The sequence below is a fragment of the Plectropomus leopardus genome, chromosome 21 (assembly GCF_026936395.1).
Source record: "Plectropomus leopardus strain MGB_pleo_1.0 chromosome 21, ASM2693639v1, whole genome shotgun sequence".
NCBI lineage: Eukaryota > Metazoa > Chordata > Actinopteri > Perciformes > Serranidae > Plectropomus > Plectropomus leopardus.
In genome coordinates this window covers 35,202-59,583 of record NC_142196.1, presented here as the reverse complement: position 1 = coordinate 59,583, position 24,382 = coordinate 35,202, and the positions used below count along the sequence as shown (strand labels likewise).

Genomic DNA, 24,382 nt, shown 5'->3' with positions numbered 1-24,382 from the left:
TGCCACTTATAAATCATTGTAAGTCAAATCTATAATAGTTTATGACTATTGATATAGTGTATCAGTAAGCATTATGTGGGTTTATGAATGTATTCATAAAGCATCATAAATGTGTTATAATTCACTATGAATGCCTTCATAATGCATTGTAGATGTGGTCTTCTTAGTAAGTGTTACCACGACGGTTATTACGTTCACTTTCAGACTTTATTTTCTTTCACTCAAAACCCTGCCTTTGCACACAAACCTAGATTTGCTTTCTGCTCAAAATGTGTGGTGTGCTTTCACTTAAAAAAATAAGTTCCATAGAAATATTTAACCATCTGCTGAGATTTTATATACTTAGCAACTTTATTAGGTCCAAAGATCGATAGGGGTCTACATGTCCCTCCAACATTGTCTTACACTGTGATACTTTATTTCTTTAATGGGATGTATCGGGCAGCTAATCCAAACTCTTACAGACTGCAAATTGCATCTTTTAGTTCTTGCTTTCTTGTTTTAGAACCACTGTTTTCACTAATCATGATTTGATATTGATCTTTATCCTTGATTGTCCAACCATACTTTCTTCTTCTTGCTAGCCTTCCCTTCAGGACAGGGCGTTGTATTTTTATATTTCTTGATGTCCATAGACCAATAAATTGTATGTCTATAGTAATATCAAAAAATGTGAAGTACCCGCAATTTTCAATTTAAATCAAAACCTTTTAGACTTATTTTTTTTTTATTTTGAGTAACTGAGTTCTTTGTATATTCAGACCAAGCTGTATGTGTTTCTTTCTAAAATACATCCGCCTTTTTGTTCCCCTGATACGAAAACTTAAAAATTACTGTGAAACTTAAATCAAAATTCAAGTCCCTTTCTAATGCCGGGTTCCTTTTAATAGCAGCGTGCATTACACATTTTGACAAATAAACACCAGTCCCAATAAGACGCTGCATCTGATTGTCAGAAATTCATGTTTATAGAAATTCTTTGATATTAAAAACCTCTTCAAGTCCACTGGCTCGTTGTTTACCCTGTTAGAGCTAGTTAAGCTGTTTAGGTTGTGTATACAAATATGCTTGTAGATGTTTACCATTTTTTTGTTGTTTGCTTGGTCAGGTTCTCCCCAGTTCAATCGTTCAGTTTGTTTTATGGAAACTCTGAGCACCAAATTATAATTCCTTCAATTTATCAAGAACAAAAGACAAAAATTACTTTTTTTTGTGAGAAAAAACTCTTTTTTTGCGAGAACAAAGTGTTTTTCTTAGCGAGAAGACATTTTTCTTTGTTTTGGTGAGAATTTTTTTTTTTCACTGGGTTCCACAAATGGAGAAAACTTTCTTTTTTTTACTCGCCAAAAAAGAAATTTCACAAAAAAAAATTCTCACACAAAAAAAATTCAAGTGTGGAACCAAGTGAAAAAAAAATCTCACAAAAAAAAAACATTTTTCTTGCAAAAAATCAAATTTTTCTCACAAAAAAACCCCATTTTTCTCTCTTTCTTTTTTGAACTTAGAAAATGTATTACAGGGAAAAAAATGTCACTTGTCCCTCAGGGCTTCCGTAATCCAACTATCAGAAGAATCGAAAAATCCACGTTGTAAATATAGTTGAATGAAGTCCATTACTGACTGTCTACAAACTGCTAACATGCTAAATGCATTACCTTACTGGCTGCAAAAAGTGTTCCGTCCTTTCTCTGTTTATTTTTCACCTCTTTTTATTTTTGGTATGCCAAATGCGCTTCTCGCTGGCAGACAGGTGGATTTTAATGCTATAAAATGAGCAGATTTGTGGATGCAGGGTGTCGTAAATCCTCATTTACTGTTGCAAAAGTGACGTTAATGTTCACTGCTGTCATGGCGACAAAAGTACAACACGCACCTCAAGCTGTCTGTTCTCAAATATGCTGAACAAAACTCTGCTGAAGCAGCAGCTAGACATTTTTCCATCCATTCCATGAGAGTGAGAGAATGGGAGGAAAAAAATTGAACTTTAATGTCTGTCTGAGGAAGACAGTAACATCTGTCTCTCTGGTGTGTGAAAGGATTTAACACCTGTCCCATATGGACATCTGTTCCATATTTAAGCCCCTTAAGTTCAGTGATTTGTAGTTTTACAGTATGTGTAGTTGCAGCATTTTTTTCATCAAAAAAGAATGTTAATATTGCATGATTCAGCTAAGTCCCATATTTTTGTACATTCAGTTACATTTTTCATGTCCCACTAATTACTTATTTGTACAATACATGTGCAGGGAAAGCCTGATATGGTCATGGTTAACAATCACTGCAAGTCTTTGAAAGTCAGATGGAGTTTTCTGTGGTGCTGTGTGAATGCCTTTTGTACTGTCAGTCATTGGGTTTTTAACATGATTTTTTCTTTTTTCTCCAGAGGAGTATCTGCAGTGCAGATTGTGGAGTCACCAAAGTGTGCTTCAGTCAGCCTTCAAACTGTGACCCTGCAGCCAGTGCTGACTGTTATTTTATGTCAGCCATGATGTTTTCTCCCAGTGATGCAGTCTTCCACTATGAGATGAAAGGACCTTCTGATGGATACATCTCTTTTGGATTCTCAGATGATCAAATGATGGTAATTTATAGGCAAAATACTTAATTTTATACAGTGTTCATTGTCGTAAATAAAATAAATAACAAATGAAATACAACTGTGGCAAAAAGGAAAGAGAAAGAGAGAGGGAGGAGGGGGAGAGAGGGGGAGAGAGGCACAGCAATAATGTAAACAGACGCATGTCATAATAAAATAACAGATAGATAGATGTGAAATTATCAAATGCACTCTATGATAATATTGTGGTTCATTGTGGGTGTATGATGACAATTATAAGGGTCTCATGAATATATTGATACAGAGGTGTCCAAAGGCATAATCACAGCATCGGTGCAACCAGGACGGAGAGCACGATCAGGGCGAGCGGGGGATACAGTATCAGTGCGGCCACAGCACGAGCACAACCAAAGGCATCGTCACAGAGCCAGCACAGATATCACAACGATCAGGCACAGCCAGGGTTGCGGCCAGAAAGCTAGGAAACAAGGGAGCAGGAATGCTCCAGAGAGGCAATGGGATTAGCATAGTGCAGTTCAACAGGACCAAGGTGGTGAACAGTAAAAAGGATAAGCACTCAATGAGGATCCTAGAGTCATTGATCAACAATTATGACTTAAATATGAATGCCAGAGAGCAGTTATAGAAAAGAAAGAAAGAGAGAGGAAGCAGAGCCAGAGTGGCAGGTCTGAACGGACCAAAACCACTCCCGCCAGATAATCAATCTGGCCAAGTCCATCATATCATACAGGAGATGCAAGTTGTTGTGAATCGAACATCATGTTCAATGTGTATTATTGTCTCTAAGTGTCCCTTCAGCCAGTTTGCTAGACTCCTGGAAAAGATTTTAAAATCCACACAGAGCAGAGCCACCGGTTGCTAGTTCCTCAAGTCACCTAGATCCCCCTTCCTAGGTAGCAGAGTCAGGACTGCCCTGCAACAGGTGAGTGGTAGCTCCCCTACACGAAGGGCCTCCTGCACCACCTCATACCACTACGGGCCCAGTACTGAGCAGAATCCCTTATAAAAATCAGCCGTCAGACCACACCCCACACCTGGGGAATGTACAGGTGAATGCCTCACTTTACAAGAGCCCCCCCTCGCTCTATCCTGGAGAAGGGAGTGCAAACCCCTTTAAGTTCAGCAAGGTTTTGCCTCTGCTCTGCAGTGTTCTGCTCCATAAGTCTGTCCTCAACCTCCTTTATGCTGCCCTCCACCCTGATAATTGCTCTCTTCATCTTAGCAGTAGCAGATCCGAAATACAATTGACAAAGTCCCACCATAACCTGAGTGACTCAAACTCTTAATTCCTCTCTCTCCACACTCCCTCAAATTTCTTGAAACTAGAGCAAAACTGTGCATCTTGCAAAAGCCTCACTTTAAATTTCCAAACACAGATTGCCATACACAGGGGACACCTGCGCTTTCAACAATCTCTAGATAATTCCTGTTTCAGAGCCTTAAACAGTTCAATCCTCTCCCTGCCTGTATTTGGTGTGTACACATTCATAAACACAAAAACAAGACCCTGAACTCCCGTTACCAGCAGCCTACCTTTAACCACCTCCCTCTGTGAAATCACACCAATCCCCTGCTCTGGTGTAAATAAAACCCCTGGACTCCTATTGGTCCTATGGCTGAGGATGCAAGTTCTCCTCCACCAGTGTGTGTGTTTCTTGTAAATAAATCACATTAACATTTTTGTCCATTTTGTCCAGCAATACCATTTACACATTAAGTGAGCCAACCTTTGAAACCCACATTAGAAAAGAGGAAAGGACAAACAGAGAGAGAGAGAGAGACCCACCAGTCCAACAGGCCCCCGTGACACACCACACATTCGCTCAATGAACATTCTTCAGCCTAAACCTCTTTCTTGGAGCCAACACCAGAGGTCACCCTACTGCCACCAAGCACATGTCTCACAGATCTGAGAAACTTCTTAAAATTTGGAACATATTCAGCCAAATCAGTGTTCTTTATATTCTTGGTGCTTGTCAGGAAATACAATAATTAAAATAATTATGAAATATGAACCTGAATTCAATAAATCATAATCTCAAATTTTAAAGACTACACTCCTAAAGATAGCACTAAAGCCCCATACAAGTTGTAACCCAGTAGGAAACAGAGTTTCCTTATTTTATTAAAAATCTAATTTTAATAAGGATTAACTAGTAATTTTATTTTCCTGTTACTTTCTGGTTCACAAAACTATGTTTATCTGAAGTTATTTGGTTGATTTAGATGCCTGTCAAATTTCTTTTATTGTTATTGGTTGAATATCACAGCAATGAAATGCTATAGGGCAGAGGAAGCGAGTCCCACCCATTTTCAGGCAGCAATCACGTCAGTACACACACACCGGAGCAGCGAGAGAAGTGCATGAGAGCGAGTGAGAAATGAGAAATTAATCCCTACATAAGTTGGTTGAAACCTGTTTAAAACTGAACTGTATACTGTTCAAACATTTGCATCGGAGAAACTGAACTTAACTTAGAGTGGAAAACTGAACTTTATTGCATCTTGATATTCCTTTTGAGTTTGAATTCTTACCTGAAAATTGTTGATGTTCTGGACTGAGTTTACGCTGATATTTTTTGAGTCTTGCAGTGCACTGATGAATGTGTGCTTTTTGTAGAGATGCCAGCCGTTAAATTGTAAATTTTATTTTATTTTTTTCTACAAAGTATTCAAATACAGTGTTTAACTTAAGCTCATTCCTGGGTCTGTGTTGCTCCTTCCTGACTATTAAACAGTGCAGCATTTACCTCCATGAACCTAGACACTGGTCCACTACTCAGCTAACTAATAGAGGCTTACTTATAGTCCGCGATCATTATTGGCGGGTTAGCAGGGTTACCGTTACAAAGTCATGCCTGACAAACAGTCTTGAGTTTGCTGTGTATTATTTGCAATATTTCTGTTAATTCTGCTAACTGGGCTTAAGGCCCAAGTAGCTGCTCTTGGGAACAGAAATATTGCAAATAACACACAAAAAACTGTATTGTTATTCCAACCAGATGGGTTGCAGCCACTTATTTTTACGCAACACATCAACAGGTTTGAGTTAATTGTTTGAACTTAAAGTATTCATTTTTATTGTTACCTCTGTGTCTTTACAGGGAAATGATGATATTTATATTTGTGGCATAGGAAGTGATGGCCTTGTGGAGTTGCAGCATGCCTTTTCAACAGGACGGGAAGCTCCAAAATCTCTTCCTCTGGTACTGAAGTTCTTCTCAAACCACTAATTTATTACTGGATAAGGTGTTAGGCAAGGTGTTAGGTTTTTTTATATCAGACCATGAAATATTTAATGCTCTGTCACTGCTGTTAACTACACATATAACTGTAAATTTAAAGTGATGTTGAAATGACATTCTGTCCACCAGGGGAATGTTTCTAATGTAAGAGTGTCAGTGCAGGATGGGGTGATCAGCTGTTCCTTCACCTCCATGAACATTTTTCCTCTTCAGAGGACCACTGGCTTCAACAAAACCTACCATCTTATGTTTGCCCATGGACCCAGCTACAATGGTAATGACATGAGAATATTTAATCCACACAGTATTAAATAACACTTCGAATGGGAACAATGATGCTGGGCCTTGAACTTAAGACCTGCTGTCAGGTCATTCTTTTAGTGGAGTCACAGTTACCAAGGTGAATGTCCGTCATTCTGGACCTCAGCTCCGGTGTTGAGCGCTAATGTAGAGGAGGTTAGTTAATTGTCACTAATTTCATTGCATTATGGGTATTTTATTGGACAGAGTAATAACTAAGATCCTCCGGGGTCATTTTCAACCCTGTGCCCACAAAAGTAGCATTGGGTGGGGCAAAGGGGGCACGCTATAGTGCCTTCCAACACACAAACACAAAAAACAGACACACACAGACACATATGAACACACGTGCACACAAACTACAAAACCTGAAACATGATTTCATCACAGGTTTTCTCTATGTGATGACCAGAGCTTCCACATAACACTTGCAGCACACACACACACACACACACACATACACACATCACTGGGCCAACCACGCATTCAAAAATGACTAGAATAATTTTATCTAAATGAGGTCTGTTGACCACAAAATCCAAAAAGAAGTGATACTTGTGAAAATGAATTGAAATGAAGTTGGCAGGCGATTCAAAATGTCACAGGCTACAGAGGCAGGAGCACCACTAGCATATGTGAACCCAGCTGCCAGACAAGCTGAACACATTTTTTGCTTGCTTTGACCTCCACAATAAGGACTCAGCTATGAGGTCTACTCCGCCTCCAGAGGACCGGCCACTCTCAGTGACTACAGCAGATGTGAGAAAACTCCTGCCGAGTGAACCAAAAGACAAGTGCGCCCTGACAACATTCCTGGATGTGCACTCAAAAACTGTGCTGATCAGCTAGTTAATGTTATAACTGACATTTTTAACATCTCACTCTCACAAGACTGTTCCCTCCTACCTCAAGACAGCCTTCATTGTTCCTGTACCTAAAAAGTCTAAGAGCTAATTATTGATTTTAGAAAGAAGGAGGCAAACACACACACCTGTCTACATCAGTGTAGCCAAGGTGGAGCAGGTGAACAGCTATAGGTTCCTTGGAATTACTGTCACTGAAAACCTCTCTTGGTCATCACACATCACCACCTAGGTTAAAAAAGCACAGAAAAGGCTTTACTTCGTAGGGAGACTTGGGAAGGCTAAATTCCAGAGCAAGTTCCTATATAAGTTCCACTGAGGACCAATAAAAAGCATACTGACTGGAAACATCAGGAACTGGCATGGTTCATGTACGGTCCAGGACAGGAAGGCTCTACAGTGGGTGATTAAAACTGCCCAGAACATCACTGGTTCCCATCTACAGAGCATCAGTGACCTTGGTGAAGTGAGGTGTCTGCATAGAGCCCATAGGATACTGAAAGACAGCAGCCACCCCAGCCACAGTCCGTTCACCCTGCTGCCATCTGGAAAAAGATACAGAAGTATCCGCTGCCGCACCACCAGACTACGGAGCAACTCCCCCCCGAGCTGTGAGACTCTTCAACTCCTCCTTCAATGCCAAAAAGATGTATCAGGATTTAGGGTCAACTTTAATTTCATTTTTTTCTTAAACCACATTTAAGAAATATGACAAATAAATCTACCTTGCACCTTGGGTGAGAAGGTGTGATACAGAATCATGGAATTACAGATTAAAGAATTGCTTTATAAAGAATGAAACCGCACAATCACAGCAGCCACACCTTTTTATAGTCAAATTGCACCACCTTGTATTATGACTATGAGAGAGAGAGAGAAACAGAGAGAGAGAGAGAGAAAGAGAGAGAGAGAGAGAGAGAGAGAGTCTCCTTAGCCAGCCCTCACACAATCTGGCCCAACCAAAGTATAGCTTAAGAAAAAGAACATCACCTAAATATTGGACATCCATCACAAATACTCGATGCAAAATTCAGTGCTATTTGGCTCTAAACAGACAATACATGGTTGCCGACTATCTGAGCAGTGTGACTGATCAGAAACTGAGAAAGACATTGACTATGTGCAGACTCAGTGGTCACAGCTTGGCTATAGAGAGCAGCAGACACAGGAAGACCTGGCTGCCAAGTTAAGATAGGCTGTGTTGGCTCTGTCCACAGAGACAGGTGGAGACAGAGACACATTTCCTGCTACACTGCACATGATACTAGAGCAAAGTTCTTCACACAAATTAAATGTAAATGCCAAGATTTTGATGTTCTAACTAACTCTAATACAGTATCTACTGGGGGAAGACAGTGGCTGTGTCACATAAGCAGCGAGGTATGTTGGTGCATGTCACAGCCTATGGGACAACCTGAACAACCTGAAATGACCTCCTTCTCCTTCACCTTGTCCTGCACATCTCACTTTTTGTTTTAATTTTTTTTGTTACATCTTTATACTGTTGACATACCACATACACACACACGCAAAACAAAATGTTCTTGCTCATTTTTATTTGTGCATCTATTTTTTTATCCAATGGATTGCTGTTGATTTGAATATCATTATTGGATTTTTTTTCTTGTATTTATTTATATCATCATTTAATTATATCTGAGGCTTATACCCATATTCATGTATACATAGGATATTACTACAGACATTCCCGTTATCCTCAGGCACAGTGTGCGATGAGTGAATGCAGCATGTAAGTGGTTGAATGATTAAAAAGTTGCTATACCAATGGAAGTCTATTTAGCATAACTTTCCAATATGTAATAGTTATATTAGTTATGCTCACTTTCAGTTTGACCTCCAAATAAAGAGATTCAAACAATACATAAATAAACCACAAACTGCTTGTGCTTCTAGTCTGAAAGAATAACACAAGCATCTGACTCTTTCTGTCTTATTTCTTTTTCATAATGTTGCACTGTTCCCACACCTCAGTAAGTACAATATTATCCTACCTGATACACAATTATCACACTCAATTAGCTGGAGCATTTCCTAAGTTTTGCAATATTAATTGATTGTTAATTGAAACTTCACCATCCTTGCTTTGACGTGTATCATTTCAATCGCTGACTGCTGCTGCAATGGTAACACTGTGCAGAAATGAGTTTGTTGCAGCACAAGATGCGTAGCAGTAACAACTAGAATTATTTCACAGTTCTATAAAGAACATAAAATTTAATCAGCTCTTTCTGCTTTATGCATCTCTCCTATAGGACGTATCCAGTTCCATACAGATACCTTCGTCAGCACTGACAGGGTAGACATCTCCAGACCTCGGCTGGTCAGAAAAGCTGGTTGGCCTTATATCATCAAAGCACATGGTAAGATCTTGGCCAGAGGGTTGGCTACAGTAGCAAGAACTGAAACCATACACTCTTTTTTGTCCTGCTACAGCAATATGTAAGCATAGTCATATTTGTTACTTTGTGTTTCCATCAACTTGACGGCTACTGGAGTGATATGTAGGTTGTTGTTAATAGTCCGGATTCTTATGACTCTGGTGACTTTCCCTTTGTACCTCTATCCATGGGGACATTGTAAAGAAATTTACTAAAGGCATTTTCAGTATTTCAATTTGTGTTGGACAGACCTGAGGAAAGAGACAAAACAGGCACAGTGTGCTCAGGGTGTGGGTTGATAGATTGGTTTGTCAGGAATGTTGTGTATGTTATCACTTGTACATAAACGATGGGTGAATTATTGTGTTTTGCTTTAAGGTGTCATTTATTATGGATATGTGTCAGTGAGACAAAAGGCACCTTATCTTGTTTTTCTTCTCAACTTTACAAACCAATATTTTTTTTTATCAAGCATAAACACCCATGCTGTATGATACTGGACTCTGCTCTAGTGTAGATGTAATAACTCTTTTAGTCATGCTCTTGGTGTGTCTCTAATTATGGCAATGCTGGTCAGTCAGTCAGTCATCTGGTTCATCACTTTGGTCTAGACTGTAATATTTGAACAACTTCTGGATGGATTGCCATGCACTTTGTTAAAGAAATTCATGTTCCCAACAGGACTGGGAATTCTAATAAATTTAGGGATCTCCTGACATATCATCTTAGTGCCATCAATATGTCAAAATGTAAAACTGTTCAACACCTTTTCCATTAGCCTTTGTGTTCAACTTGTGTTCACATGTAATTTGCATGGTTACATTTCCTGATAAACATCAGCATGTTAAAAGTGGAGTCTGTGATTCCAATCCGGTACACTTTCTGTCAATCTTAGCAAATACATTCTCTTTACCTTGGCTAGCTGTATTCTGTGTGCATACTGAAAACAACACTATTATAGTCATAGCAACAGGAATTGTTAGTGGTCATGCAGAGAACTGGGGGAAAGGCTGTGAAAAAAGAGAAAGGCACTTGGAGCAAGAAAAATGATAAATCCAACACGATCTCATCTCAACTCATTACATGTTGCTACTTTGCAGTAGACGTCCACATATTATGTTTTAAGTATCCTACTGCATCTGCTCTTTACATTGCAGGATGCTGCTACCACAATGTCAAAAAATGGTCAGAAGCATGGCTGCTGTAGAGCACTGCAGGAAGTGCATGCCTAGCTGGTTGATTAAATAAATAATCTGGGCATTAGTGTCATCAGCATTACATTATTGTCCAGTTGTTTGTTCCAACACAACAGAAGTAGCAAAGAACAATGCAGCTCACATTTTTCTTGGCAGCCCATACAGAACAAGAGTAGGTTTAATGAATAATCGTTAAGTGTGAACAGTAGACCTATGTATTTCTGTGAACAAATACTGTTGCATGGTGCAAGCATTGCATACCTTATCTGTAGTTTCTAGCAGTAAAGTGCAGACCCTTATACCTTTCACAGGAGTCCTCTGTAGTTGTTATAACAGCTTTCTATATTTATAGTACAAGTTAGATTTATTAGTCTTTTTGGTAACATTTTCATAAAAACCACATAAACAATGCATTATGATGGCATTCATTGTGAATTATAATGCATTCATAATGCTTTATGAATACACTCATAAACACACAACATGTTTACTGATGCACTAAATGAATAGTCACAAAATAGATTTACTTATAGGGATTTATAAGTGGCAAGGGTCTTATGGATACTCTTGATTTGTTATAAACTAGAGGTGCTGGGGCTTCTAATGCATTATACATATCTATACTCACTTATTCACACATCAACAATTAACTGTAGTAAGGACTCAAAGTGTGCTAACAGTCCATGCTGTATCATAAGTTACCATTGTATGTGTCAAGTAAAGTGAGGTGCATATTGATGCATTTATAATCATTTATGCTTCATCATAATGTTTCATTGTAGGTGTAAAGTAAAGTGTAATCACTTTGTGGTAAAGAGATAAACTCTCTACTCAGCGACAGGTGTGATTGCCATTGCATCCCAAGGTTCACTGTTGAGATGCTTGCTCTTGATGTTTCACACGCAAACCAGCCTTGCCTTTCAGAGCCACACAGCCCTAAAAAAGGGTAGAAACCAAGAGAGCAAAATCTCTCCTCCATGAGGTAAGGATGGCTAACAAGAAAGCCATGCACTACCTACAAGACCTGCATTCAGCAGAGTTTGGATCTCTGCACACACAAGGAAGAACTGTTAAGGTTTAACTTAGAACATCTTGCCCGACCACAGTCTCCTAGCACATGTGATTCCAGGTTTTCTGGCTCACACATCTCTCAGGATGAAAGGTTAAAACCCTCTCCAGTCAGAGTATGTAAACTATTCCAACCTGATCCAATGTCCTTGGGAATTGAATCAGCTCATCAACCTTTGCAGAAGGTTGAGGAGGTAAACAGAGGTAACAGTAAACTGAAAACCTGTCTCTTGAACAGAGACCTTGATGAAATATGTAGGTTATCTTCAAGATACTCTGTCCCATCTTCATCACAGCCACTGATATTTGACACCTTTATCTGCTCTCCTTCATTTAGAAGGGGGAGTGAAAGCTGTTCAGCCTCTGCACCCTAACCACAGAGACCTGTAGCACATAATTCAAAAGTCTTTAAAAATGCTAATGTAGTCTTGCCTCCAGTAGAGAGAACACATGAATGCCCATGCCTGGAAGAGCTTCAGGTTTTCGCAAAGGACATCCAACAGTTTGATTTTGCAACTGTGATCAACACGTTCACAGTTACCTTAGAGAATTAGACCAGATGCTGGTTGATTCCTTAATGCAACCAAAAGGGAGAAAGTTAAATTTCTGTGGAAGAACAGCTCTAAAGCTGTTCACAAGTTTATGCAGTCTCAGTGTCACGGTGTCATTGATGACAGCTTTTACCCCAAACAGTCAGTCCTGTACAGTAGCTTAAAGACTCTTGCACATGGTTGTCTCAATAAGATGCATGTTTGGAGTGATTTTAACTATAATATGTGCTAAGGTGTGTGTGTAGTATGTGCTGTATTCTAATATTTAACATAGTGATAAAATGAGAGGTTACAGCATGAGAAAATGTCTTTGTCCCCCAGCAAAAATTCTTGTGGCCCCCAGGAAAATTTATTGCCCATCCCTGCTTTAGAAAGTCCCTGGCTGATATTGCACTCCAATTACTTTCCTAAATATAGTTACCAGTTAATCTGTTGATAATATCTACTTTCTAAGAGGGACAACAGCTTTCTTACTAGACAGCCAAAATACATTCCTGGTATTCCTTTGTCCTTAACTGAACCCAGCCTCTGCTTGACTATTAATCCATGATTACTCAGAACAGATAGGACCTAAACAGAGTATGAGATATATAGTTTGCAGATATAGCTTGCAGATATGATGAGAGGTATAATATAGGTATAATGTGTGAAATGTCACAATAACATGAACTATAATGTGATGTACAATACCATAAACAAAGTTGCAGCAAGCACACAGCTCTCACCCAACTTATAACATAATATAATATAATATGTATATCCAAGATAAAACATAAAACCCACCACACTGCTGACCATTCTTAGAATGTTAAGAACATTTACTTTAGTATTGTACTCAAGTACAATTCTGATTTTCTTTTTTTTTTTTTTTTTAACTTTGGTTGAGTATTTCAATCACACACCACCTTTCACTTCTACTCTACTACACTTTAGAGGAGAATATTGTACTCCGCTACAATACAACAGGTCAAATCTGCTCTTGACCTGGTGTGCTCAGTACTGAATGCCTATTGATCAAAAGTCAGCAGCATTGGTGGATGAAGTATTCAGATCCTAAAAGAATAACTAAAAGAAAAACTATGAATCTATTAAATGTTATTTGCATGAACGATGACTTAAACAATTATAAAAAATAGTTGTTGATTCTTTTTCTCACTAATTAGCACACCAGGTCAAGAGCAGATTTGGATGTTTAGAATGGTTGGTGCATCTGAAGTTGACTTATATTTTCTTTTACCAGAAAATTAAGAGAAAATATCTGAGAAATTTTAAATCCTGTTGTCTCATCATGTGTCCATGAGGACCACTTTACCAGACTGTCTGACTGACTGACTGCAACAATTTAAAATAGGGATGCAATTATTGGTCTCAAATAATATCTGCTATCCATAGTTAGCTAAAAGAAAGTTTTGTTTTTGGACAATAAGAAATGGATGTTGAGTCAACACCATTTGGTGTGTGTTAAGATCTGGGCAGTATTCTAACATTAAATTATGTTCTCAGGTGCATTGATGCTGATAGCCTGGATGACTCTTGGATCACTGGGGATGTTGGTGGCCCGATATCTGAAAGGAGTGACCAAAAGACTAAGATGCGGCAAAAATGTCTGGTTTCTGGTGAGACTATAGATACACCAATGTACAATGGAAATACTTGTTTTTAATATGTGTCCCACATTTGATGGGGTTTTCTATTTCAGAGAGATGTAATTAAAAAAACAACAACAACCAACCAAAATTTAAGATTATAAGATTTAAGATTTGTGCATCATACTTAGCTATCACCATGGCTGCACGATACCAACAAAATAAATAAATAAATACAAGATAGAGTCACATTTAAATGAAATTCACACATCTGCCATCAAAAGTCAAATGAGAAGATATCAGAAAGGGTTGGTGTGCATCAAGTCTAGAAGACTTTTTACCTCTAAGAATGCTGCACCGTTGTTAAAGGGGTTACTGTAGTAACACTCCTCAGGTACCCCTTTTCCATCATCTGAACCTGGTGCTGGGCTGGTGCTAGCACTGGTTCCACACAGGAACATCTTAAGAACAAGTATGACTTTCTACCAGCACCAGAGCCACGTCATTACATCACTATACATGCTTCCGAATACGCCTCTGGTTTCCAAATTACACTAGCATTGGATACACAACATTCACAGTGGCCAACCTTGTGTATTTCAAAGTGTTGCTCCTGGGTTTACAAACCTTATAACTCCAGAGACAACACCTCCAAAGCATTTGTAACGCTCATCGGACTCCCATGGGCCTCGACGTTTGAGAAGAGAGGTAATATTCTGATTGTTATTAACAAAGAATGTAATACTATACTTTGCGGTTACATTACTAATCACAGTTCGGTTAAGCACACAGCGTTTCTCTCTAACCCTTGTCAGGTGATATCTGATGTTACATGTATCATTTATTACCATGTTGGACTAAGTTAACGTTATTGTCTCTTGCTCACACGCTCACTCTAGTATCCAATATTGTTGCTGGTCCATGAATGCACCGCAGTCGGCAGAGTTTTTTTTTTAATCTCCTTCGCAGCTGAATTTCACTCGTGGGGTGGATAATCGATCTGTTGATATGTTCACAGCTGATCAGATCGATGGATGAGGGGAGATATTTTCACATTTTTGTAGGTGAAAGAGTTTCAGAGAACGGTTTAGTTTCACTTTTAATGTGCCTGATATTTTCTGATGCTACTGCACTATATATAAAACACCAATGGTGTATATATTTGAATAAAGCTTGCCAAAGGCAGGTAAAATTAGACTATGTGGCCCACCATAGTCTTAGATATTGATGGGAGACACTGTATAGTGCGCTGAAAGTTGAGAAACTGTGTCTGTCGGTGTGTGGGTTTTCAAAAATGGCGACCACCGTGTTTTGGTTGGTCGCAATAACTCCACCCCCAGCCCCTGAAGTAAGCTGTTCTTTCTTCTGGTCCAGCAAAGTGTCGGCACCAGTCTGGAACCGGTACTTCTGGCGTGGGGCCAGTTCTTTGGCTGTCAAAACACATAGTACCGTTTCTAGATTAGTAACTGGCCCAGAACTGGCCCATAACCAGACCTGGTGAAAAAGGGGCAAGAGAGCTTGTTCCAAGCCTGCACTATCTCAGGTGCAGTTAATCGTACATGTCTCTTGAGCTCTGTGTGTTCAGTTTATGCATTATCATGTCATGATCTGTTTGTGCTCCTTCAGGTCCACATTACAGTGATGAGTGTGACGGTAGCCTCCACCATTATCGCCTGCATCCTCTCCTTCTCATACATTAAAGCCTGGTCTGGGGTCAGTACACCAGCACTGCTGTCATATTTTTGACACCCATTTCTTTTTAATCAGTTAACTTTTCACAGAAGGGCATTGTCATCACAATACATGAGAAATTGGCATTAAAATGAACTGCATTATAGCAATTCAAGTAGTTTGTTTATTGCCATATACACAACAATAACAGGGAAGCAGTTGTTGGCAGTGAATCTCAGACTCCCTCCAAACATGCTTATTAAATACGTATTAAAGGAAATCATTCAAGTAAAAAATGGGAATTCAAGACATAAAATAGTCAACAGTATTTACAAAATACATAAACAGCAACTGATGTAAAAAGAATAACTTCTTAATTTATAATAACTATTAATTAATTAATTGTATGTCTGTCCATAGTTAACTTGCGATTAATCAAATGTAAAGAGTGCACTCTGAAAGAAACATCTCTCAAACATAATCAAAAAGAGGTGTGATTTTTTTTACATTTTAATCACAGGTAGAGCAATATTTGCAAACTTTGTCAGATTTAGTTTTTCCTGAAAAAATATGTTCAAGATAATGTCACTGTTAAATAAAATTTATTTTAAATTTAATCAAAATGTTAAATGTTATCTCTAAATGTTACATATGAAATCTAAATGTTATATGTGAAATCTAAAAGCTAAATATTAAATCTAAATGTTATATGTTAAACCTAAATGTTAAATGTTAAATCTAAATCTTAAATTTTTATGTCATGATCCTAAATATTTAGCTTGTATGCAAATTCACACTGCCAATTGGCGGAAGTACCAAAATACGAGCTTGATGTATTTATGTTCTGTGTACATGGCAACTTATGGATTTTCGTTTTGATTTGAGAAATTCAAAGTCAGGTAACAAGTTTTTACACCAATCGGCTTGTACCACTGACAGATAACAGAAGTGGCTGATATGGAGAAATCCTACCAATTGCTGGAAAAGGCTAGTCTGAAGGACAGCACAGAGGCAGTACAATCACTATGGCAGTACAAGAACAGGCACTTAGCACAAGAGCAACAGAGGTCAGGGTTTACCACACCAGGCGGTACCCCAGGTACAGGCCCTAAGACAGCAGTCACGGAGCGCCATAACCAAGTGGCTGGCATCATGTACAGGAACATCTGTGCTGAGTCTGGGTTACCAGTCCCAATCTCCAAAAGGAAGACACCTCCAAAGGTGGTGAAGAATGACAAGGTTAAGATCCTGTTGGACATCCCGATCAAGACCTACAAACTGGCGATGGCTTACCAACCAGACATCGTAGTTGTCAGTAAATAGCAATAGTGATATGATAGATGTGGTAATCCTGAGTGATAGCAACCTCAGAAAGAAGGAACAAGGGCTCTATATATATACATACATACATTAAAAAAAAATGTGTATATATATATATATATATATATATGTGTGTGTGTGTATATATATATATATATATATTTCTTAAATGTGGTTTAAGAAAAAATGAAATTTAAGTTGACCCTAAATCCTGCTACATCTTTTTGGCGTCGAAGGAGGAGTTGAAGAGTCTCACAGCCTAGGGAAAAAAGCTGCTCCATAGTCTGGTGATGCGGCAGCGGATACTTCTGTATCTTTTTCCAGATGGCAGCAGTGTGAACAGACTGTGGCTGGGGTGGCTGCTGTCTTTCAGTATCCAATGGGCTCTATGCAGACACCTCACTTCACCGAGGTCACCGATGCTCTGTGGGAACCAGTGATGTTTGGCAGTTTTAATCACCCACTGCAGAGCCTTCCTGTCCTGGACCGTGCATGAACCATGCCAGTTCCTGATGTTCCCAGTCAGTATGCTTTCTTTTGGTCCTCTGTGGAACTTAAACAGGATCTTGCTCTGGAATTTAGCCTTCCTAAGCTTCCATAGGCAGTAAAGCCTTTTCTGTGTTTTTTTCTTAACCAGGGTGGTCATGTGTGATGACCAAGAGAGGTTCTTACGGTGGCCGACAAGTGCAAACGCGCTGCATATACAGACAGGCGCTGCAAATACAGAAACGCGCTACATATAAGAAAACAGATGCAAAAGGAAAACGCTGCAAATACAGAAACGTGCTGCAATTAGAGAAACGCGCTGCATATCGGAAAACAGATGCAAAACGAAAACGCTACAAATACAGAAACGCGCTGCAAATAAGAAAACAAATGCAAAAAGAAAACGCCACATATTCAGTCATACAACGGAAGTGCTCCAGGCCTCTAGGGGCAGTGCTGAGCTTCCACCCAAGAGACAGACAGACAGACGCATCAACCTGTGGAGCAGATAGGTACATGAGCGGCAGAGATATTGGTGAGAGGAAAACTGGAGTCGGGAGAGGCAAATGAAAAAGTATGTATTCTTTTTCTTTTTCTTTCTTTCTGTCTTTTTTCCATATGTGGCCCTCATCTTTTACTGTATTATGAAAGTGCAGCTGATTTACATGATGTTAGCATGCTAGAGACTTTGAGTTCTACAAGAGTAGTGTATCTGTAGTGGTAATGTTAGCTAACGTTACTGTAACTAACGTTACTTTCCGGGAGACCCCAGGGATTTGATTGCATTTAAGGTTAGATTATTTTCGACCTCGTCTCCACATATGATTGGATACTTTATTGATCAGTGACGGGATTTTGAATAAGAGGAAGGTGGGGAGGTGATGAAGAGGGAGAGAACAGAGTAAAACAAGACTAGCATAAATTAAACACACACACACACACACACACATGTCGTATTCCTCTAATGTAACATTTCTCTTTATTTAGTGATAATTGCTATTTATGTGATTTTTTGATTGAGTTTACTAAAGGGATTTACCATTTCAATGTCTATTTCCAGGCTGCCATGTTTTGCCCTTTCTGTGGCCAACATCTACTTTTCCGAACATTTTTTAATGTATAATACAGAGATCATTATTATATTGTAGACTTACTCATTGCAGACTTTTAACAGCTCGTATTATAAATCATTTGATATTAGTTCTTGGTTCATAGAATTAAACAATAAATCAGAAACAGATATTGAGAGAGCTGGGGGCAGGGAGAGTGTTTGTGAGTCCCCACTGTTTTTATGGTGTGAGGTTTTGGTCTTGATAGTCCAAAACCTTTTAACAGAGGGAAGGGGTTCTGACAGGTGGTGGCCAAGATGGGAGGGGTCTGTCTTCCTGCACTCTTTTGGTCCTCAATGATAAAAAATTAAGGTGAAATAATGAACAGCTGATGATGATGAAAGCAAGGACTTTCACCCAATGATGACAATTATATGCTAATAATAAATAACAACAATGATAATAATTAATAATCTAACATAATACATTTATAAAAATGCAACAAAAGTGCCAAACATAGGAAACAGACATGACATGACATTTATGTTTGGAAAAGTAGATCTCCGTACTGAAAACTATTGTATCTAGCCAGTAATAAGTATTCCAAACTGGGTATGTTGAACCCTTTATTGTACAATCTACAAACACATACAACTTTTAGTCTACTTACTGTTGTCTCCCACTTCTGCCAGAAACTGTACATTTTTGCCACATGAGCCACAGAACACTTGAACGGTGTGTAGATGTTGGCCACAGAAAGGGCAAAACACGGCAGCCTGGAAATACAGACATTGATATGGTAAATCCCTTTAGTAAACTCAATCAAAAAATCACATAAATCAGCAATTATCACTAAATAAAGAGAAATGTTACATTAGAGGAATACGACATGTGTGTGTGTGTGTGTGTGTTTAATTTATGCTACTCTTGTTTTACTCTGTTCTCTCCCTCTTCATCACCTCCCCACCTTCCTCTTATTCAAAATCCCGTCACTGATCAATAAAGTATCCAATCATATGTGGAGACGAGGTCGAAAATAATCTAACCTTAAATGCAATCAAATCCCTGGGGTCTCCCGGAAAGTAACGTTAGTTACAGTAACGTTAGCTAACATTACCACTACAGATACACTACTCTTGTAGAACTCAAAGTCTCTAGCATGCTAACATCATGTAAATCAGCTGCACTTTCATAATACAGTAAAAGATGAGGGCCACATATGGAAAAAAGACAGAAAGAAAGAAAAAGAAAAAGAATACATACTTTTTCATTTGCCTCTCCCGACTCCAGTTTTCCTCTCACCAATATCTCTGCCGCTCATGTACCTATCTGCTCCACAGGTTGATGCGTCTGTCTGTCTGTCTCTCGTGTGGAAGCTCAGCACTGCCCCTAGAGGCCTGGAGCACTTCCGTTGTATGACTGAATATGCAGCGTTTTCTTTTTGCATTTGTTTTCTTATTTGCAGCGCGTTTCTGTATTTGTAGCGTTTTCGTTTTGCATCTGTTTTCCGATATGCAGCGCGTTTCTCTAATTGCAGCGCGTTTCTGTATTTGCAGCGCCTGTCTGTATATGCAGCGCGTTTGCACTTGTCGGCCACCGTAGGGTTCTCAGTGATAAAACACTCACAAAAAAACAGTTACATATGGGTCCATTTGGTCAAACTCAAGCAGACATTTCTGCTTTAACCACATCAGATGTTATTTGGTTATTTGCTACTGTTTAGTCAGTCAAGTTACTTTTTCATAATGATTGTGTTATTGCTGTTCAGTGACATGATGTAAAATGTATTGTTTCCCAAATCAACACAGACTATTATTTTAATATGGATGGCATGACAGCTCCCCAAAAGTGAAGCCAAAAGATCTGGATCTGCAGTACAGTAAACCCAACAGAAACCATCTGTGAAAACGTAACATGCAGGGGGCATGTTACTTTTTCACAGATGGTTTGTGAAAAAGTGTCATATGAGGTAGTTCTAAGCATGTTGCTGTTTCCTAAAGTGTTTGTTTCCTGATAAGTTTGGGTTTAAATTTGATGGTATTATTAGAACAGGGTTTAATGTTGTGACAGCTTTGTGCAATCAATCACAACTTAGAACGCTACTTGTGACTGGTCAGATGGATGCTAGGGCCGGAATTCCATATTATGGGAATCGCTACTGCACAGGCACCAAATGACGTCACCAAAACGAGATGGCAGCTACTGTTGGCCGTATTTTTGTACGCTGGGAAGAAATAGAGATGTGACATCCATCTTTATAGACATGTTATGGTTTCATTATGTACTTAAGTACATTAGAACATTTAGTACTATTTTGCTATGATGACGGCTGCACATGCCAGCCAGTAGCTCCTCAAATCCCTGCTACTTTTTTACTATATTTTTTCACAATAGGGAGGCATTTGTCAACATTTGGAAAAGTTGTGTGGGATTTGGACTGAATAAAGGACACCGTGAGAAGGTCCCCACCAACAGCATACCCAGAGTGGCCAGTCAGACCAGAGGGGAAAAACAAAACCGAAAGCGCTGGACAAAGAGAGGGAGGAGAGCAGGAGGCATCAGGGTGAGGCTGACCCAACTTGGACTGAGAGCAGTTCCTCTACCAATAATATAGTGGATGAGATGCAATTGAGGCTCACTCAGCAACGGGATATTAGAGACTGCTCTGCGCACATCTTCACAGAGCCATGGTTAACCCCTAACATCCCGGATCAGGCTATTACACTGGATGGGTGGACCTTGTTAGCCGCCATAAGGACACAAGACTGTTGCAAATTCAAAAAATGCACTGCAGGAATTGAATGATATCACTAGCAGAAACATGCCCAAGCAACCGGATGGAATCCTCATAGTAGCTGGTGATTTTAATCAACTCATCCTTCAACTCCAAAGATGTAGCAGGATCAAGGACAGATGTAATTTCGTTTTTCAAACTTTGTTTTAAAAATGACTCATAAAGCTACCTTCTGCCTTCTAGTGTTACCCTTATTTTGCACTAATATTCTTCAAATTCTATCTGCAGATATGTCTTTTAGCCATTTTAAGTAAAAATGTAAATAGTTCTCAGTGTGAAAGGATTATACCAGTGAATGTCAGTGTTGCTGTGTGCTGATTTTCAGGGAGCCCATCCTGTGTTAGGCTGCCTGGTAATGATCCTTTCATTCCTCCAGCCCATACTGGCTATGCTGCGCTGTGGACCACAACATCCATGGTAGGTTTCCTGCTCTGTAAGTGTGTATATGTGAAGTTAAAGTAGTCAAATCTAAGTAGCACTTTGTGGGTAGGGGTGTGTTTTGCTGTAGAAACATTAAATCAAGGATTCTTCTGGACATGCCAATCATACGCTCCCAAGATCCTCCCATATGGGAGGCATGCGGCAGGTTGAATTTCTTACTGCACATTTTGTCCATTCCGAGCTCCGTACACGCTCTGACAACACTGGTGCCACAATCAGATCAGAGCTGTTTAAGCCTCGCATTGTCCTCGGGGTCATTCTGACCCCAAATGAAATCTTTTGCTATCAAAATATGCTTTTTTATACTTATGTAAACAAGTTCTATTGGCCCTGAATTCCAAAACAAGGGGGGAAATGTGTGGTAATGGGTGCGACTGAAGTAAGACCAAAGGTGTAAGAACTGATTTACAATTTATACAATATTGTAGCAACTGTGTTAAGATAAAATGATGCAAAGACTGCAAAGACTGATACCTACTGTATTAATATCTGATAATGTATGTGATATAAAACACAGCAACAAGTGGTATCGGGCTAGTAACCAGAAGTCTAGAATTCTGGTGGATATTAGGCAAGACAGATTTGAGGTCTGTTTGTTTAAAATCATCAGCTACTATGAAGATTGCATCTGGTTGCTTCGTAATGTTGCTGCTAATGGCATCATAGAATTCCTTTTTTTGAATTTGCATCAGTTTTGTGTCCTATCGGCTCTGAACGAGCTCTGCCCATCCAGTGCAATAGCTTGATCCAGAATGTTAGGGGTGAGGTCTCTGTAAAGATGTGCATAGAGCAGTCTCTTATTTCCCAAGTCTGAGCAAGCCCCAATCACACCCCATCTTCCTGTGACTGGACACCAGCTAGAAGAAGTCCCAGCAGCAATTTTAAGCAACAAACAACCAGTGTTCTTCTTCTTCTTGTGAAGACAGAGTTCATGAATTTTTTCCCCTCTTTTCTTTGACAGGAGGTTTTTGTTCAACTGGTCACATGCTTTCAATGGAGTTGTTATAAAAGCTTTAGCTGGTAAGCTGTTGTCTCACATTCTGTACTGATAAAAGCTGCTTTAGTACACTTGATTTAAAAACTGAGACTACTACAGCATGTACACTGTAACCCCTTGTCTAAGTGTTGAAAAGGCTGTTTTTATTACATCACACAGTGGCTGCCATATTTACAGGCCTGAAGTTGATTGACAGCACTCTGGACCAATGGCTGATGAAAGTGATGGGTGGTATGGTTGGCTGGGAAGCTTTGCTCTACATTCTTTTGGATGTCCATTTCAAATGGAGGGTTAACAGTAAAGGTAAGCAGACTGTTTTATTCTGTCTTTTTTATTGTCATTGTAAAAGGACTTTTAAACTGTTCAAATCTTATTGGGTGATTACGGCTCTTAAACTTATGACTAAAAACTGGCTTGAGAAAAGATTAAGACAAAAGATAATTAAAATAAAGGGAGTCTTTGCTAATATTCTCCCAGCTGTGTATAGCTGTGTGTCATCACAGTGTGTGTAGATGAACAGGGTGTGTAGCAGATTTACTTTGAAATGGTGAAGGGCAGCTTGCCAGTCTTCTCACACATATTGAGACAAATCTACCTCTATATAAATAAAACGTGTTTCAATGTATTGCCATGGTCAGGGGTGCGTAGATTTAGCCCATTTTACAGGTAATCTATTTATTTCTATCAAGTTAGCAAGAAGCTGTTTTTCATGGAACTGATGTTTTTATTGATGGGTCCTTGCCTATTTTGTGTACAATATTTAAGGGTCCTTTTTGTCTGGACTACACATACACGTGCGTGCACACATACACACACACACACACACACAGACACAGAGATATTTACTGCGGAAATAAATGCTTAATTGTTTAATGTTCTGCTGCAGCTTTAACTTCTGTATTTTCTTTGGATTACAGATACGGTGGAATCAAAAATGGTAAGACAAAAACACAAAAAGTCCATAAATAAACAATAGCATACTGTTGATTTCTAAAGTATGTTTCACTGTATTGACAGAAAACAGTTGATGTCCTGCTGATGGCTCTGTTCTTCCTGGGAAACTTAACCTTTTTGGTGACACTGTTGGTTGGAATAGGGATGTCGTAAGAGAAAAACTAAAGCAAGAACAACCTAGTGATGGATTTCTATTATTATATACCAGGAATATGCCAAATTGATAGATGTAGGGCTGTACCCAACTCAGATTTCTAGAATGCAAACAAAAGCCAGACACACAGTAAGTTGCTATGGTTTTGAAATTCTCCACTTTTAAGCAGAAGACAGAAGATGATGTAATTTGGAAACTTGGCCAGGCAAAGTATCTCCTCTTCTCGTATCCAGACAGGTGATAAGCAAAATGGCTTAAATCATCTTCACTGATAGACTGTGCTGTCATTAACGTTTAGTTATTATTCCCACCACTCATTGTTAAGTAGTGCTGCATTTTTTGAGGGTTAGGGATAAAATCTCTTCTGTATCAGGATTTTATGGGATCAAATGTCACTGATTGACTGAAGGTGACCACAGAGTCATGTGTAATGATTGTGTTTCTGCTTTTGCTTTTATACTGCGAAGAACAGAATAGAGGGGAATAATATTAGATATGTGGTGCTCACAGCATTGAAAAATGACAAATTTCAGTGCTGAAGAGAGACTGTAATGAACATGCTGATTCTGATTAAAATCAATAGTTAAAGCTTGTCCCTGTGATGCTGGTTCTGATCAATTTGATTTAGTCACTATTGACCGAACCTTCTTTCCCCAAGCTGCAAGTTCCAGAGAGAGCACATCCAAGTGCCCCAAATGATGCTCCAGCTTTAGCGAACAGGACAGGCACT

General features: G+C 39.1%; 1 protein-coding gene across 1 annotated transcript in view; it reads left to right on the top strand.

The window, feature by feature from the left end:
* Window positions 1-24,060, top strand: part of LOC148185965 (ferric reductase 1) — a 64,658-nt gene extending 40,598 nt beyond the window's left edge. Inside the window, exons 7-17 of the mRNA XM_088072333.1 lie at window positions 2,384-2,581; window positions 5,683-5,784; window positions 5,953-6,097; window positions 9,260-9,367; window positions 13,704-13,816; window positions 15,413-15,499; window positions 21,432-21,523; window positions 22,509-22,567; window positions 22,704-22,847; window positions 23,462-23,481; window positions 23,562-24,060. Of these exons, the coding sequence (XP_087928459.1) occupies window positions 2,384-2,581; window positions 5,683-5,784; window positions 5,953-6,097; window positions 9,260-9,367; window positions 13,704-13,816; window positions 15,413-15,499; window positions 21,432-21,523; window positions 22,509-22,567; window positions 22,704-22,847; window positions 23,462-23,481; window positions 23,562-23,651 (1,158 nt within the window). The 3' untranslated portion in view covers window positions 23,652-24,060. The remainder of the gene's footprint in view (window positions 1-2,383; window positions 2,582-5,682; window positions 5,785-5,952; window positions 6,098-9,259; window positions 9,368-13,703; window positions 13,817-15,412; window positions 15,500-21,431; window positions 21,524-22,508; window positions 22,568-22,703; window positions 22,848-23,461; window positions 23,482-23,561) is intronic.
* The last annotated feature ends 322 nt before the right edge of the window (window positions 24,061-24,382 follow it).